Source organism: Gigantopelta aegis, chromosome 15, assembly GCF_016097555.1.
Source record: "Gigantopelta aegis isolate Gae_Host chromosome 15, Gae_host_genome, whole genome shotgun sequence".
In the NCBI taxonomy this organism is placed as follows: domain Eukaryota; kingdom Metazoa; phylum Mollusca; class Gastropoda; order Neomphalida; family Peltospiridae; genus Gigantopelta; species Gigantopelta aegis.
In genome coordinates, this window is record NC_054713.1 from 45,891,634 (window position 1) to 45,910,147 (window position 18,514).

At 38.2% G+C, this 18,514-nt stretch overlaps 1 protein-coding gene across 1 annotated transcript in view; it reads left to right on the top strand.

Moving 5' to 3' along the window:
• The window catches only part of LOC121389857 (tumor necrosis factor receptor superfamily member 6-like), a 35,827-nt gene extending 17,745 nt beyond the window's left edge, over nt 1-18,082 (top strand). The window contains exons 2-5 of the mRNA XM_041521505.1: nt 1,741-1,827; nt 3,266-3,581; nt 5,526-5,594; nt 18,000-18,082. Coding sequence (XP_041377439.1) covers nt 1,741-1,827; nt 3,266-3,581; nt 5,526-5,594; nt 18,000-18,082 — 555 coding nt within the window. The remainder of the gene's footprint in view (nt 1-1,740; nt 1,828-3,265; nt 3,582-5,525; nt 5,595-17,999) is intronic.
• Nucleotides 18,083-18,514: the final 432 nt, after the last annotated feature.

Below are 18,514 nucleotides of genomic sequence, written 5' to 3' on the forward strand. Positions count from 1 at the left end.
GTAGTATCACTAGTACTGGGAGTGGAGCCCTGTAGTATCACTAGTACTGAGAGTGGAGCCCTGTAGTATCACTAGTACTGGGAGTGGAGCCCTGTAGTATCACTAGTACTGGGAGTGGAGCCCTGTAGTATCACTAGTACTGAGAGTGGAGCCCTGTAGTATCACTAGTACTGGGAGTGGAGCCCTGTAGTATCACTAGTACTGGGAGTGGAGCCCTGTAGTATCACTAGTACTGAGAGTGGAGCCCTGTAGTATCACGAGTACTGGGAGTGGAGCCCTGTAGTATCACTAGTAATGGGAGTGGAGCCCTGTAGTATCACTAGTACTGGGAGTGGAGCCCTGTAGTATCACTAGTACTGGGAGTGGAGCCCTGTAGTATCACTAGTACTGAGAGTGGAGCCCTGTAGTATCACTAGTACTGGGAGTGGAGCCCTGTAGTATCACTAGTACTGGGAGTGGAGCCCTGTAGTATCACTAGTACTGAGAGTGGAGCCCTGTAGTATCACTAGTACTGGGAGTGGAGCCCTGTAGTATCACTAGTACTGGGAGTGGAGCCCTGTAGTATCACTAGTACTGGGAGTGGAGCCCTGTAGTATCACTAGTACTGAGAGTGGAGCCCTGTAGTATCACTAGTACTGAGAGTGGAGCCCTGTAGTATCACGAGTACTGGGAGTGGAGCCCTGTAGTATCACTAGTACTGGGAGTGGAGCCCTGTAGTATCACTAGTAATGGGAGTGGAGCCCTGTAGTATCACTAGTAATGGGAGTGGAGCCCTGTAGTATCACTAGTACTGGGAGTGGAGCCCTGTAGTATCACTAGTAATGGGAGTGGAGCCCTGTAGTATCACTAGTAATGGGAGTGGAGCCCTGTAGTATCACTAGTAATGGGAGTGGAGCCCTGTAGTATCACTAGTACTGGGAGTGGAGCCCTGTAGTATCACTAGTACTGGGAGTGGAGCCCTGTAGTATCACTAGTAATGGGAGTGGAGCCCTGTAGTATCACTAGTAATGGGAGTGGAGCCCTGTAGTATCACTAGTACTGGGAGTGGAGCCCTGTAGTATCACTAGTACTGAGAGTGGAGCCCTGTAGTATCACGAGTACTGGGAGTGGAGCCCTGTAGTATCACTAGTAATGGGAGTGGAGCCCTGTAGTATCACTAGTACTGGGAGTGGAGCCCTGTAGTATCACTAGTACTGGGAGTGGAGCCCTGTAGTATCACTAGTACTGGGAGTGGAGCCCTGTAGTATCACTAGTAATGGGAGTGGAGCCCTGTAGTATCACTAGTACTGGGAGTGGAGCCCTGTAGTATCACTAGTACTGGGAGTGGAGCCCTGTAGTATCACTAGTACTGGGAGTGGAGCCCTGTAGTATCACTAGTAATGGGAGTGGAGCCCTGTAGTATCTATATATAAAAATAGAAGCAGGCGCCATCTGGCTCCGAGATGGACAAATTAACAGTGGGCTGTAATAAATAATTTAGTTTATAAAATTAATGTGAAGATTAATATATTTAAACATTTTTGTTTAACATGTATTGAGATGAACTAACATATTTTTTAGATAGATGCATCTTTTTGTGACATGGAATCATTTTATTGTTTTGATAGACATTTTTTTCTGCAGAATTAAGAAAAATTATGGGTACAGTTTGCCTAACTAATGGTTTCGTATGCATATTCAAAATACATGAAACTAGGGTTTTTTTCACTATCTTTATTAAATTTTTTTTATCCATTTCAGAAGATGATAAACAGTTTGAAAGGTCTTGTCAGTTTAACAGCAATAATTATTTGTTGTGTTCCAGTTGAGACGCCTAGTTCTATTAAGGTAAGTTTGTCAAGTGTTTTAATGTGCACATTCAGAACAAGCTGTTATAGCACACACATGTATATGTACTTATATCCTTTTTAATACACACATTCAGAACAAGCTGTTATTGCACACACACATATGTTTATGTACATGTAATCTTTTTAAAACAGCAATCTTGTTTCACCATATTATAACATCATTTACTCTCAAGTGCCTAATAATTTACTCTCAAGTGCCTAATAAACATAGGGGCTGAATAAGCATAGGGTCTGGAAGATTTTCTAAATTCAATTAAACGTAGGGTGTGGAAATTTTATAAAAACCCAATAAAGAGTTGAGTGCAGAATTAGCATCAGGGGTACACAAATTGGTTGTCCGTGTGCCTGGGACATAATTAAAGTGAGGCGAGATTGCAGCTTTGAAATTTTTTCAAAAGTTCCATGCAGGAAAACCAAAACAGAGTGGGTGACAACTCGCTAGATTCGTCTCCTATATTTAACTCGTGGCCATTTATAACAAAACACAATTTCATCAACTTAATTTTTGCCTGTATCATTTGTTTATTTTTAAAGTATGGGTGGGGACATTTATGATGCCAAGGGCTGGCATTCATAAATCTGCTCTGCTTGCTGTTAGCGGAAAGCGGTTAGGGGACGTAACTCTGTCTAATTTTTCTCCCTAATTTTAAAAGTATTTGATAAATTAAGACTTGTAATAAGCGTTGGGTACCGAGTTAGCGTAGGGGGTTAAAACATTTTTTCAGATGTAATTGAATGTAGGGTGCTGAATAAGCGTAAACACCGAAATTTTTTCACAAATTTAATAAACATTGGTGTACGTTTATTTGGTACTCGAGAGTAATCAGAATGTTTGGTAAGGAAGGGTTGACAGAAGTGGTGCTGCATGATTCCAAAAATGGCAGTCTTATTGACCCCACTTAACCATCAGGGTTAAATCAAAGTCGAGGTGATAAAACGCTGTGTCCAACACAGTCGCGCCCATATTAACTACAAACATGCTGACCTCAAAATATTTCTCCTCAAAACCACTGAAATGTTAAGGTTAATTAGATTAAAATAACTTGAATTGCATTTCTTAATATTGACAACTCTACACCAGCTAAAGCCCTGACTATGTTGCCCCCATTTTAGTGAGATCTAAAGCCCTGACTATGTTGCCCCCATTTTAGTGAGATCTAAAGCCCTGACTATGTTGCCCCCATTTTAGTGAGATCTAAAGCCCTGACTATGTTGCCCTCATTTTAGTGAGATCTAAAGCCCTGACTATGTTGCCCCCATTTTAGTGAGATCTAAAGCCCTGACTATGTTGCCCCCAAATTAGTGAGATTTAAAGCCCTGACTGTGTTGCCCCCATTTTAGTGAGATGTAAAGCTTTGAGTAATTGATATAAATACATTGAGTTGGTGAAGTGAGATCTGTGTATATGTTTACAGGACGTTTCTCAAACATACACCAGTGAAGACAATACCATCTGTAAGAAGTGTCCTCCGGGAAAGTATGTGGCAGAAGATTGTCATTTACATTTCACCGAAGGGACATGTATTGAGTGTCCTGATGGAACATTTTCTTCACAATACACAAAGGCAAAATCCTGTGAGAAATGTCGTCAGTGGTGTCCACATGAACACCAAATTCCGACGAACTGCACTAAAACGGAAGACATTACGTGCACGTGTGAGCCAGGCTACAAGCTGGTGGTGGACGATGTCATCATTAGAGAGCAGCACTGTCAGAAGATAGAAACGCCAGGTAAACACCCGCCACGAGGTCAAGTTAGCATATTATTACCTTGGCAGCGGGCACTCGTAACCAGGGAAATAACAATCATATTTTCTCACTGAGAAATAATTATAATGCATTGGTTGAAGATACATCATTATTGGGTGATTTGACCCTTTCAAACCAATGACTTTGCCGGTACTAAAGATGGCGTCATCACGATTTGGCAAACATACACAATGATGTCACATACTTTGAAAGCATTTGCATTTACATCTGTCAGCTTTTATTTTTAAAATTTTAATAAAATGCTATTTTAATACAACTCCTTAAAAAAAAATGTCACAAAATAAATAGTATATTAGTTTTTACAAATTATCTGCAATCGTGAATAAAATACAAAGTCAGAAATACTCTGAATAGTGTGTAAAGTTGTTGTTTTATATAAATGTAGTTTTAATGAAAATAGATGGTTCTTAAAGGAAAAAATGACTGAGGTAGAATAATAAACTCAGTACCAGTTATTAGCAACTTTATGTCAATTGTGAAATCATTTTCATTAATTTGGTGACTTGCTAAAGTTTGTGACAACTGAACATTATTTTACTTGGGACATAAATTTTATAATAATTGGTAACTTTTTATCCTCTATTTAATTGATATTTCCACTGACCTAGAAATACTAGCAGCCTAGAAAAGTCACCGGGAGGATTAGAATTAATGCCAGTGGGACCTGTATCATTTAAATAACCCCTGTGATTTCTACTCGGCTACCCTTGCAATTGCCTACAGCAGTCGGCAATGCCGTGGAGTTTTAATTCTCCACAGCAACCTTTTACCTTGGATTATATTCAGGTTGTTTTTTTGCCCTGGACATTTTCTTAATTGCAAGGGTTGCTCGCCTGGACTGAAGGAACGTGATGTGGTTTCCACTTCTGGGTCCCGTTCCACGAAGCGATGTTGGTGTTAAGATCACCTTAAGTGCATAAGGCAACCAGTCTAGGAGAAGGTATACTCCCAACCTTAAAATCACCCGGAAAAGGCAGCATTTGTAAGTCATGGTTGACAAGCTGCCTATGAGAAGGAAAATACTGTGGGGAAAAAGACCCATTCCGCAACCAACAAGCAACATGTCAAGACTTCCTTCGAAGATGGAATGTGCTGACTGTATGCAGGGCCGTATCTCTGCACAAAGCAGTCGAATGGGCATTTGTCACAATAGTGGGTGATTCCATGAGTCTCTCTTTGGTGCCTCGTGTATAGGAGAACAGCCACTCCCGAGGAAATCATTTACTGGGGATGTCACCCTTCTGGCAGTGCCATAAGTTTATTCCATCCCTCTTGCATTGCCACAAAGAGGACTGCCACTCCAAGACTAGTTCACTAAAGCATGCGCAGTTCTACCTTTAGTCTCTTTGTACTGCATTATCTTTTACTTCAGAGACAATGCAAGTCAAGCAGCATACCTTGGCTGTTGTAGCATTTTTACTTCACCCCATAAAAAAATGAGATTTAATATGTATAATTTAATGGTACTTTGTAAAGTAACACTTTTATTTATACAGGATTTTTTTTTTTTTTTTTTTTTTTTTTTTTTTTTTTTTTTTTTTTTTTTTTTTTTTTTTGAGTTGGTAATGGTTTAAAACTTTATGACAAGTTTTTTTATATGAATTTCAACTTTATTCATTATGAAGTTAAATGCCAATTCATCAAGTTTTCTTTTGACGCAAATGGACTATATAGGGTTAGCACATGGTTATTATTCAACAAAGAACATTCTAGTTTTGATTTTGGCTGTGCAGTTAAATTTCAATGTGATAATTGATGGGCTAGTTGAATTTAAGAAGGGACAGCAAGATTTTTCTTCAACTGGCCCTGCTGGCGACCACAATTTTCATGTTAATTTTCAACCCCATCATTATGATATCCTGATGAACGTAAAAGAAATAACGGACGATCCTTAATTACATTTAGATACCAAGGACCAGAAGAACGTTACGGACTCTCCGAAGAGGTCGGACCAGGGCAGCAAGGATCATAACGGTGACGTGAATAGTAGTAGTAATTATTACAATAACAAATTATTATTATTATGAGTATTATAAAGATGCGGAAGTACCCTCATAATGTTATACATGTAGTAAATGTTCGGACTTCCTATTTATTACAAGAGTAAACCAACATAAATCCTGCTAGGAACCAGTCTTTAGTAGCTCTACAGTGACATTTGTCAGCATATATAGGTTTCCTATCTACCGATTTGACCATTGGTTTTCATTCCCATCCTGCCCCGAAATTGGTCACTGGCGAAGTCAGAGGCTAAGTCCGGGGTGGGCGTGCCTGAACCTCTGTGGATATGGGCACGTAAATAGAGTTCCCATTCCCATTCCCATTGGTTTTCATTAGATTATTCTCAAACTTGGTACAATGATTCTCTGGGGCAGCACGGGTATAGGAAGGTGCTGAAAAATGGGCATATATATATATCAGGGGTGGGGAAAAGCCCTTTTTTACCGGTCTGGGACCGATTCTCGATATCTGAGACCGAAATTATTTTTAAAAAATGTGCGTTTGCCGGTCCCACTTTTGTCATTCTTGTCGGTCCGAAGCACCTATCCATTTCTATTATTGGAACAAATTCCTATCCGCCAATTGGATCGGCCTGCCCAGACATTGGTATCTTGTGCATGATTTAAAATAATAATAAATAAATAAATAGTGGTCAAACTGACTGGTGTTTCAGACGTCTGTAATTTTAAAGTCTGCCATAAGGCAGACCTACAGTAAATCTACTGCCACTAGGCTAGACATTTGTCAAAGTCGCTGAGCTGGTCACGAGATAAAACAGCCGTTAACAATAACATCATTCTTGGTGATAAAGTTACCAAGGTATTTCACTCCAATTAAAACACAGGACCCACAGTTTGCTACTGGTCACAATCAACACATGTCAACGCCTGTGTACGGAGCTCTGCCGGGTCGAGTGTCAGAGTCCGAGGCAAGAGGCTTTTGTGAAATACAAACTGTTTGAAATAGCATAAAATATACTGAAATAATCTATAAATGTATTTCTTGTTGACTGTTCAATGTAGTGTATCAAATAATTATAAAGGACTTTAAAATTAAAAAAACGTTTCCACCTTTTTTGTTACAAGTGGGAGTGATCTGGAATAGCTAAACTGGCTATTTCTAGAGCCAGTAGAGGTCAAATGCCATCCAATCAGAGACAACGTTATTAATTGCTTTGTCGCAATGTGTGCTAGCTTAAGTTGTCAAACGCTCCAATGGTGTTATTGTTTATTAATTTGCAGGACAGTACTGAATACTGGTACTTTTTATACATATATGGGAGTTAAAATTCATAATTTTTATTCCTTTTTTATATTATTTATTACATTATGTAAAATATATATAATTTGTTTTTTTCGCTGATGTGATCAAACATTTTTTTTTCTCCATATTTTGATGTTTATCGTTTCACGTTCATGATTAAAGATAAAAATATACAAATGCCACAATGATTTTTAAAACACTATTTGGCAAATATCACCTTTTAAATGATTTTATAATTTGTATCTATTCCTTTCTTCTTCCCCCCCCCCCCCCCCCCCCCCCCCCCCCCCCCCCCCGGTAGTGATGACATCACGTGGGACTGATTGACAATTTTATTTTTCTCCACCCCTGATATATATATATATATATATATATATATATATATATATAGGTTATTAGCAGTGTTTTTCGGTATCGTCAATATCATATATTAGGAATAAAAATTGTATTATGCGAGCCTCATATAATCTCAAGCTTAATATAACGTGTTTTTGTAAACGGTACACGCAACTTTAATTCCAGTCAGCCATTACGCGATATTCAAATGACGTAAGAATATGTGGCGCAGTGTATTTTTGAATGGAAATGACGTCAAACTCAAATGAGGTCATTTTGGATGTCCTTACATCAAAATAAACTAGGGCCTAATGTTTTTTGTTTTCTGAACGCTGGACAGCTTTCAGTGTAAAATTGCTATTGAAATGTTTTTATTTGATGACTATAAATGCATGCGTCAATTATGGAGTGTCACCCATGTGCGTTTGCTTAAATGTCAATAAACCTAGTGCCGTGACCTCCATTAATTTACATCTAATTTGCAAAGTTATCAAATTGTTAAAGTATGTGATCAGAAAAATATCACATAGTTTGATTGCACTGAAAATGTAAGATATTATATGATAAATATGATATATATATACTCTTCAAAAAAAGAAACGCAAAAGGGTACAAATGGGTTATAACTCCGATTTTATGTTTCCTACCGGTTCATGCTTTGTGAATATAAGGTCATTGCATGTCCCAAACACATTCCTACGGTTACATTCGATAAAACGCAGCTACTGTACAATAAAGTTCCAAAATGTGAATATTCGCAAAAACGCAGCCACGTGCAAACCATGTCACCACTGCACGTGCGTTGTCTGCACGTGCAACATGAACACCGACAGTATAAAAGTGCAGGGTGTTCGCTTGCCTGGCCTCTGTATCTGGCCGACAGTTGACAATCCAGGACATGCCACGTCTCAGTGAACCGCAGAGAAACAATGCCATCGGCCGACTAGACGCAGGCGAATCCAGAACGGCCGTTGCCAGGGCATTCCATGTGTCCCCCAAGCACCATCTCCAGACTCTGGGACCGTTACCAGCAACGTGGATCAACACGTGACCTCCCTAGATCCGGTCGACCACGGGTCACTACCCCAGGGCAGGACCGCTACATCCGGGTACGCCACCTTCGGGAACGATTGACTACTGCCACCTCCACAGCCGCAGCAATACCAGGTTTGCGCAGGATATCCGACCAGACCGTACGGAACCGCCTACGTGAGGTAGGAATTCGTGCCAGACGTCCAGTTCGAGGTGTCATCTTAACACCACAACACCGTCGACTCCGACTGCAGTGGTGCCAGATTCATCGACAATGGCCTCAACTGCGATGGAGACAGGTGTGGTTCAGTGACGAGTCCCGATTTCTGCTCCGACGTCATGATGGAAGATGTCGCGTGTATAGGCGTCGTGGTGAACGTTATGCGGCAAACTGCGTGCAGGAAGTGGACAGATTCGGCGGGGGTAGTGTCATGGTGTGGGCAGCCATCTCACACACTGGCAGAACTGACCTGGTCCACATGCAGGGCAACCTGAATGCACAGGGCTACATTGACCAGATCCTCCGGCCACACATCGTTCCAGTTATGGCCAACGCCAACGCAGTGTTCCAACATGACAACGCCAGGCCTCACACAGCACGTCTCACAACGGCTTTCCTACAGAACAACAACATTAATGTCATTCCTTGGCCATCGCCATCACCGGATTTGAACCCAATTGAGCATCTATGGGACGAGTTGGACCGACGCCTCCGACAGCGACAACCACAGCCCCAGACCCTGCCCGAGCTGGCAGCAGCCTTGCAGGCCGAGTGGGCCACCATCCCCCGGGACGTCATCCGTACTCTGGTTGCTTCAATGGGCAGGCGGTGCCAGGCAGTTGTCAACACACGCGGAGGCCACACCCGGTATTGACTCCAGATGACCTTGACCTTGGTGGTGTGTCCTATCACTTACTCACAATGGACTAGAGTGAAATGTGAACAATCCTGCAACATTTGGTAATTATCGGACTCACCATTCAATAATTAAATCAATTCTCCAAATGTTACGACAATGTGGTTTTGCGTTTCTTCTTTTGAAGAGTATATATATATATATATACAGTGGACTCTGTCTAAACTGGACTCACTTCGTACCGTAGAAATAGTCTGGTTTACATAGAGGACCGGTTTAGACAGAGTTCACCCAGAGTTATGGTTCTTGAATGATCGACAATGACATTTGATCCCATGGATGGTTTGGAAACACAGTCATACAAGTCAGACTTGCAATCGATTATTTCACAGACATAAAAAAATATATTTAAAGTGACATTCCTGAGTTTGCAGCAATTTGTCCACGACATCAGCCAACCTTCTGATGCTTTAAAGTCTGTTATGCCAAGCTGCTCGGCGAACTGAAGAGCCTTTTCTTTCAAAATTGGGCTGGAAATTGGTAGTTTTAGATCTTGCCTGATTAAATCACTGGTGCAACAAACCATTCAGATTTTCAAACTTTCCATTTGTTATTCGTTTTGACTGTAGATTTGAATCAAATTCTTGTATTAATTAGACTTTAGTTTTTTTGGGTCGTTCCGCCATTATAAATGAAATAAGATAACACAAAATATACGAGCTACTCGCAACTATTTATACATGCGTTAGGGACCGTAACAAAAGTATATTGAAGCCAGAGAGACTAAGTCACTTAGTCTTGATTCTGACCCCCCACCCCCCTCAAAAAGACTAAATGGGCAGTTGACTTTAGCTTCATCCAAATTGACGTTACAGAACAAAGGAAGACAGTAGTATATAAAAGATACAAACAGTATTTATTCATGAATGCACATAGTGAAACAATGTTTTTAAACAGTGATATGAGGCCAACCAAGGCACTCTGAAAGGCTTTGTAACTATTAAACTATACATTCAATGACAATATGCCCATTGGTATCTTTCATCAGACGCCAATGACATAAGCTCCAAGTTGGCCTATTTCTCAAGTCATATTTTCCAGCAATTTAAGATAATTTATGCTTCTTTTCTCTTCTTTTTTGCTGTTGCAATTGCCATTTTTCGGCTCTATTCTGGAGGTAGTGACATACCTTTATGTGTTTGTCTTTCTCAGCGGGTGACAAAAACACATAGCTGCAGCCAAAGGTGCATGCTTCCCAATGACCCCGAATTGATGGACAGTTTTTGTCCACATTTCCAGGATCAGCTGGATTACCTTTCATACCAATGTATGTCATGTAATGGTCTGGGAAAGACGGATCAGGAGTTGGGGAGAAACTGTGTCCACCTTGTCTGTAGAGGTTGGACATGAAGGCTGCATAACTGCTAATTTGCAAGACCCTTGCTCTAAAAAAGCTGTAAATTTTATTCCCATTTTGATATGCTGCCAAACTGAGCCGAACCGGGCCGCATGCGGACCAGAGACGATTGGCACCAACCGGATTAGTATACGGCTGATCGCACAGCGCTTGATGTGCAAGGTAGATATTTTTAAACAACTTGTATTGTTGTTAATATCTTGATGCAGAGTTGAGTTGTTCCTGTCAAGTCTCTTTTTGTTAATTAGAAGTTACAATATATCGTGAAATGTTTTAATGCGCTGTTTTTTGGGAGAAAATATCACACCCACCCGCGACACGACGCCACACGCAAATTTCGATAAGTGAAAAAAGAGAAGTGACTCTTATTAAAGAAAATCATCCTAAACACGCTCAAGATGTATAACAACAATTGTTTGTTTGTTTTTTGTTTTGTTTGTTTCATTACTTTATTATTTATTAGTGTTACACATGATTGCCAAACCACTTATCATACTAAGAGAGCCAACTCTTTACGATCGTTACAACGGCAAGACCTGTGTGGTACCAACATGGCCGTTATAACGAGAGTTGACTATAATACATACCTAACCACCTTGATATCCTGGTTTGCATGGGCAGTAGGTCGACAATAAATACCTTGGCCAGTGTTTTGAAGCCTTTTGGGTTGTGTTTGTATGATGATTTTCAAGTTCAAAGCAAGTGAAGCCAAAAGTGATAAAAAGACTAAATGGAGATGTTGAAATCGTAAACCCCCTCCCCCCAGACTAAGTGACTTAGTCTCTCTGGCTTCAATATACTTTTGTTACGGTCCCTTAGGTTGACAAGTATATCTCGCCGAATTCATAACAGTGAAATCATTTAGGTATCAACACACACACTAATGTTAATCCGATTGATCTAACGGCCTACCGCAATAAGAGTAAACTTCACACGAGTGTGATTACATTTTGTATTTGATCTTGCGACGGCGTCCTGATTACTTGGCAATTGACGATCATTGTTTAACTTATTAAGCAGCCCGTCGTTCAGTCAAATCCCAATCCGGTGTAGACAGAGGTAATTAATGCATGAATGGTTCTTTCGTTCTTGATTTTTTATCCGGAGTCCGGTGTAGACAGAGTACGGATTAGGCAGAGATTTATACCTAAGAGATAAACGGTAGCTGGACGGGACTTTAGAAATGGATCGGTTTACGTAGAGATCCGGATTACACAGAATCCGGTTTAGACAGTCCGCTGTATATATATATATATATATATATACACGCAAACATACAGTCGAATCGGGTCTAACGGTCACCTGTACATAATAGTCACCGGTCTAACGGTCACCTGTACATAATGGTCACTATAAATCCCCCAATGCATTTCCTTCCTTATTTGACCTGTACATAACGGTCACCTGTCCATAACGGCCAGCGGTCACTATATTTCACCCAAAATCAGACCTTGCTTTTTAAGGTGTGCGGGTGCAATCGTGCTCGTACAGTGCACGTAATTTCAATCTGACGAATGTAAAAAACAGTGCACATTACACTCAACAAATGGCGCACGTAAAATAGATGGGTGTACATGTATTTATTTCCACTGTTTACAAAAATCAACAGTTTTCATAGCTCATTCAGTTGATAGGAAGGTCCTTTTATTAAAACAATAAAAATTAAAAACATGGCAGTGGCTTCCATGCAGTCGTTAAACTGGTATTTCTCTGTATTGAACAAATCGGGAAATACTGGTTTAATAGACAATTTTGTAGACGTACCAGTCAAAATCCAGTCGGAGCTACGCTGCCTATTTTATTTATTTTGGAGAGTAATTTTTCACTCACCTTAGCATATTGAGGTGTGCAATTTTTTACTCGCCTATAATTTTCAAAAACCAAGGACTGCAAAATCACAGGTTGAACCTGCTATAACGGTCACAAGATGATCGTCGTAAAGACGTTTTTTGGTTTATGTTTTGACCCTGGTTATGTCTTTACTTTTTCAATTATCTTAAAAATTATAAATTAAATGTGTTTATATGGCCATGTCTGTAGCTTTGGGTTTATTTTCTGTCAAAGTAAAGTTCCATTGTAATTCTCTGATCGTAATTGAAAAACAAACGGACACTCAGTAACTTCCGTGACACACAGTTATCGGTGGTGTAATTCGATTGGTTCTCAGTCGACTTCCCATTGGCTGTACATAATGTAATCTGTATGTATGGTCACTCTATTGATTCTCGAGAAACAAAACAAATGAGGTATTATGTTAGGTGTTTCATTGTTTCTAGCCAGACATGATTGGTAAATAAACATGAATTGCTGAAGGCGGCGGTCATTGCAGATGTCCCGTGTTCAGATTATTTAAGTGACTCCTGATCTTATTCAGCTGTAATCAACCATCTCCCGCCCCGGAGGTGGTCACTGGCGAAGTCAGAGGCTAGATCCGGGGCGGGCGTGCCTGAACCCTTGTGGATAGGGGCACGTTAATTGAGTTGCCCATTGCCCAATCAACCATCAAACTCCACTGAAGGATTAGCGGGTCAAACATGCCACATGGGTAATAACCTTCAATTACACAAAATATCTTCTGCAAGTCAATGTTAGCGTTTGTGAAATATATCAATGAATACATTTGTATGCAAAATGCCACCAAAAAATCGTACTGCTTTAACGTTAGAACAGAGAATCAACGTTATTAACAAATCTGAGAAAGGCAATTTAAGTGCGCGAAAGATCACCGATCATTTTGGTGTAGGACGTTTTCAGATTAATTCTATTTTAAAAAAGGAAAGTTGATGTTCTGGCCGATTTTGACAATAATGTTTCAGCCGAAAGAAAAAGGCAGAAGAAAGCAACAGGCAATGATGACATAAACAAGCTAGTGTGGGAATGGTTTAAAAATGCAACATCTTTTTTTTATGACAGTTGTGATATTCTTTAATATATGGGTTGTAATTTTGAACTTATATATAAGGGCCACCTCTCTATAACGGCCACTTTTGTCAGGTTCCTTGGGTGGCAGGTTTGACTATATATATATATACAGTCGAACCTGTCTATGGCGGCTACTAGTGGGACATGACAAAAGTGGCCGCCATAGAGAGGTGGCCGCCGTATGCAGGTCATATATAAGTCCGAATTTTTAAAAACAATTACAAGTATGTTGCAATAGAACTATTTAGGAGGCATATACATGTGCAAAAACGTAATTAAAAACAAGACAAAAAATTATCATCTATATGAAATTTTATTAAGTGAAAAAGAGAATATTTAACAAACAACAGAATAATGGAGCACTGTTCTGCGCATTAAAGTCACTGATTATCCTTTAATGTTCACTTGCTAAAGAAGTCACATATCTTGCTTACTGGGTTTAGGTGGCATTTTGAAAATAAATATCAGAAATAAACTGCAGCAGTATTTAATTCCTTCTAGAGTTGACACATTTAACTCCAGTTGTTTTAGGCTAAATACCCTCTTATCAACTGCGTTTAATGACCACCGCCGATGACTAGTACATCGCACCGTTAATCCAGATTAAAAACACTTGTTAATTAACGAACACAGCTAAGCGACCAACGACCTTTGAAGGACCGCTGTTTATCAAGCCAATTGGTTATATCAACAAAAACATCTTACGTTTTTTTTTACGATTGCCGACATTTCTTTATAACTTGCACTAAAAAAACAATTGTGGCCGCGATAGCAGGTTCATTTTCGCTTTTTTATGACAAAAGTATGGCCGCTGGCCGCGTTGAGCAGGTGGTTGCCATATAGAGGTAAAATATATAGTAAAATTCATTGGGGGGACCTCAGGGTGGCCGCCATGGACAGGTGGCCGCCATATGGAGGTGGCCGCGAAGGCAGGTTTGACTGTATATATATATATATATATATATATATATATATATATATATATATATATATATAGATAGATAGAGGCAGGTTTGACTGTATATATATAGATAGATAGATAGATAGATTAGATAGATAGATAGATAGATAGATAGATAGATTTGACTGTATATATATAGATAGATAGATAGATAGATTAGATAGATAGATAGATAGATAGATAGATAGATAGATAGATAGATAGATAGATAGATAGATAGATAGATAGATAGATAGATAGATAAGATAGATAAGATAGATAAAAAATAAATAAATACATTTATAAATATATAAAAATCATTGCTGCCTCTACCTACACCAGTGGACAGTCTTCAAAAACTAATAGAGAGAGATTTCAGAAATTTTGAATTATTCAATTAAAAAAAATTAAAGATAGAATTAGAAAGTCAATAATCTTTTAGAGTTTTAATCCGATAATTCTAAAACTTGGTACTATATTTCTCTAGGGCAGTCTTCAAAAACTAATAGAGAGATATTTCAGAAATTTCGATTGTTTAAATTTTTATTCAATTTTTCAAGTATTAAAATAGATATTTAAATTTAAAATTTAAAAGTCTTATCTTCTAAAGTTTTGATTGGATAATGTTGAATTTGTATTAAATTTAAATAGAACTTTAACATTAAAAATTTCAAAGTCTTGTTTTCTCTTTGTTTATCAGACAAATTGCTAGGACTCCGCATTCAGTACATTTTGGGGCGGGATTTAGCTCAGTCGGTTGAGTGCTCACTTGGTGTGCTTGCATAACAGGATCTAACGACCTCAGTGGATCCATTCAGCTCAATGAGATTTTTCTTGTTCCAACCAGTGCACCACAACTGGTCAAAGGCTGTGGCATGTGCTTTCCTGTCTGTATATAAAAGATCCCTTGCTACATTAGGAAAAATGTAGCAGGTTTCCTCTGATGACTGCGTATTAGAATTACAAAATGTTTGAAATCCAATAGCCGATGATTAATCAATCAATGTGCTCTAGTGGTGTCGTTAAATGAAACAAAACTTCAATAAATTTTAAACAAATGGGAAATAGGTTTTGATTGGAAATTGCACATTTATTTTACCCAGATGAAACTATTATTTTTTACAACCAACACACTCACATTTATAACCAATCACAGGACTTGTGGTGTTCACTTCTCTATCAAAAGTTGGGTGCACCTCGAACTTTGACCCAGCCGGAAGTTATTTGGTATAGTACTACCTATACTGATAACATACATTTTTCAAAAAGTGTCCAGCTATGTGTCTTTATGACAACCAGCATCTGGTGTATTCTGACATAAACTGACAACCTCACTGAAAGTGTTGTTTCTACAGTGCAACCTAATATAATGTACACCTCAAAAAGCATATATATTGCATATAGTTTTGTAAAAATGCAATATGTCATATTAAACAAAAAAATGTTTTAAAATAAAACTCCTGAAGATATTTACTTTCAGTTGGGTGTGTGTACTCAGGTATATATGTAGAGACAACAAAGATAGTCAGAGTACCTCTACCCCTTTAAAGAATGCCATTAAAACACATGCACTTGATTGACCCCTAGATTATGAAGACCTTAACAGGCACATCAAAGAAATATCAGTATTAAAAAAATACACTGTCTGAGGAAGGAAACACAAACATGACTGTACCAGTATGAAGTAATGATTTAATGTCCTGAACATTAGTGTTGGGAGGAAATCCTGTATGCTGGGTGTGGGTGTCTTCAAGTTACCCGGTGTGGGAATTTCAAATCCATCGGCCATGCTGATTTTCATAATGAACCATCAAAACCATTGGCAGCCACCAATATTCCTGACTATATTTTATTTATAGCCTACTGTAGTTGGGAGGTTTTAATAGTTGTGATATCTGGAATAATCATGCAGCTTTAACACATTTATTTTTGATTAATTACTGAAAAAAACTATTTTTAAATGACAAAATTACCCGAACATCTATTTTCTTGCATTATTTTCTAATCCGGATGAATACAATATGTACATTAGATGTATTCCTACAATCTGTAATCCAGCATTTTATTTAGCTAGTAACATTAGGTAATACAGATTTAACAATAAAATAAATTATCAACTTAATCCAAGGCAGATAATCAAATCTGAAAAAATTGGTTCTGAATCTAGTATAAACTCAAAATGCTTTTCATGAGAGCTAACTAAGTGATTATTAAGAAACAAAAATGATCTGGAGATCTAAGTATATGTTTAACAACCTTATTGTTATGTACAAATAAGAACAGAAGGCACAATAGTGACAACAAATTTAATTATGTTTTTGGTAAATTTTTTCTTCAAATTTACTTAAAATTTTGCATAAAACTACAAATTTGTCTAAAATATAACTTAGCACCCTATAAATATGTCAAAATGACAATAAAAATCAACTTCTTTACAAATTTGAGTTTTCAGAATTTCATACATAAAAAATTAACAATGTTAATGGAAACTAAAGACATTAACCCACTATTGGCACATGCTATTTTTAATATAAAAATAAATTGCTATTAAAATCTTAGTTCAGGTTGCCTATATATAATACCATATTTAAGAGCAGTTGTATATGGCAAGTCAAATACCATGTAAAAAGAAATTATTGAAATCTTTACAGTATGAATTATAGGCCAAACCAACTTTTCTTCAGTGCTAACTTTGATTCAAACTCCATTCAGAGCCATGTACAGAGATTATTGTCAAGGTCAAGGTCATTGTGAACTTGCATGATCGAGTGATGGCTAATTAATCAACCAGTATAGTTTAATTAAATAAAATGACAAAATCATAATATTTTTTATTATGCACTGAATATGTGCTATAGGGTGTATACTACCAAATCAAATCCCATAGACGACAATAGTAACATATGCGGCTAAAACTCCTACCTGCAACGTATCAACCGACATAAACACCACAGATATAAATACTACCACCCCTTACACTTAAAGTGAATCAGAAAAAAATGGGGGTCAAGCTGCTCGTTTCTGAGATAACGGGTAGCGTCTATGACTACCCTAGTTTCGCACAAAATTTGAGTACTTTTTTTCACAGGTACCCCATACATGTTTCAAGCACAAGGCTACTTGACACATTGGTACTAGATGAAATAAAATTGCACATTTATTTTACCCAGATGAAACTATTATTTTTTACAACCAACACACTCACATTTATAACCAATCACAGGACTTGTGGTGTTCACTTCTCTATCAAAAGTTGGGTGCACCTCGAACTTTGACCCAGCTGGAAGTTATTTGGTATAGTACTACCTATAGTTCAGTACTTCCATTAACACATGCTGTAGAGTCGTCAGTACTCAGAAATGTATTTCAAGTTATTTTAATGTACATGTAATTAACCTTAACATTTCAGTGGTTTTGAGGTGAAATATTTTGAGGTCAGCACGTTTGTACTTAATATGGGCGCGATTGTTTTAAGCATGTGCATTTCAGGTATGACGTTTTTCGCCATGACTTTGATGCAGTCTAAAAGCCAGGTATTGCTTTGGCAGTACTGTGAAAATGCTTGTTTATTGATGACGATGATATTGGACACATGTTTGTTTCTGTTGTAGATGTCAGTCAAGGTGTTACACTGTCGTCGTCTTCCTTCTGTGTTGTCTTCCTGCTGCTCCTGGCCATCTGTATCCAGCTTTAGGTAATGACCCAAAAAAACCAAACCATTCTCTGATCTGTTATTTGTATTCATTTCGTTTATTTTCTTTCTCTGTGTATGTATCAGAGTTCCCTCTGTTGGGTTATTCAGACGAAATACTGTAAGATACTTTATTTTAATATATGAATAAAATTTGTGAAGCTGTATTCCATGTGAAATAAAGGCTGGTGAAAATTGGACGTAAAAAAAACCCGGATGTAGTCTCAATGAACCTGACATTGAAACTGGAAGTAACAACACCACACTTAAAAGTTTTAATCAACAAAGTGATATTTAAGTACGTAATAATTAAAATTTGTGTTACATTCATTACAATATAACGTCATCCCATTGGTCCAGACATAGCAATGGGAGTCTGTTCATATCTCGATGAATGTCGTGAGGGAACATCGTATCTGATGACGTCATTTTATA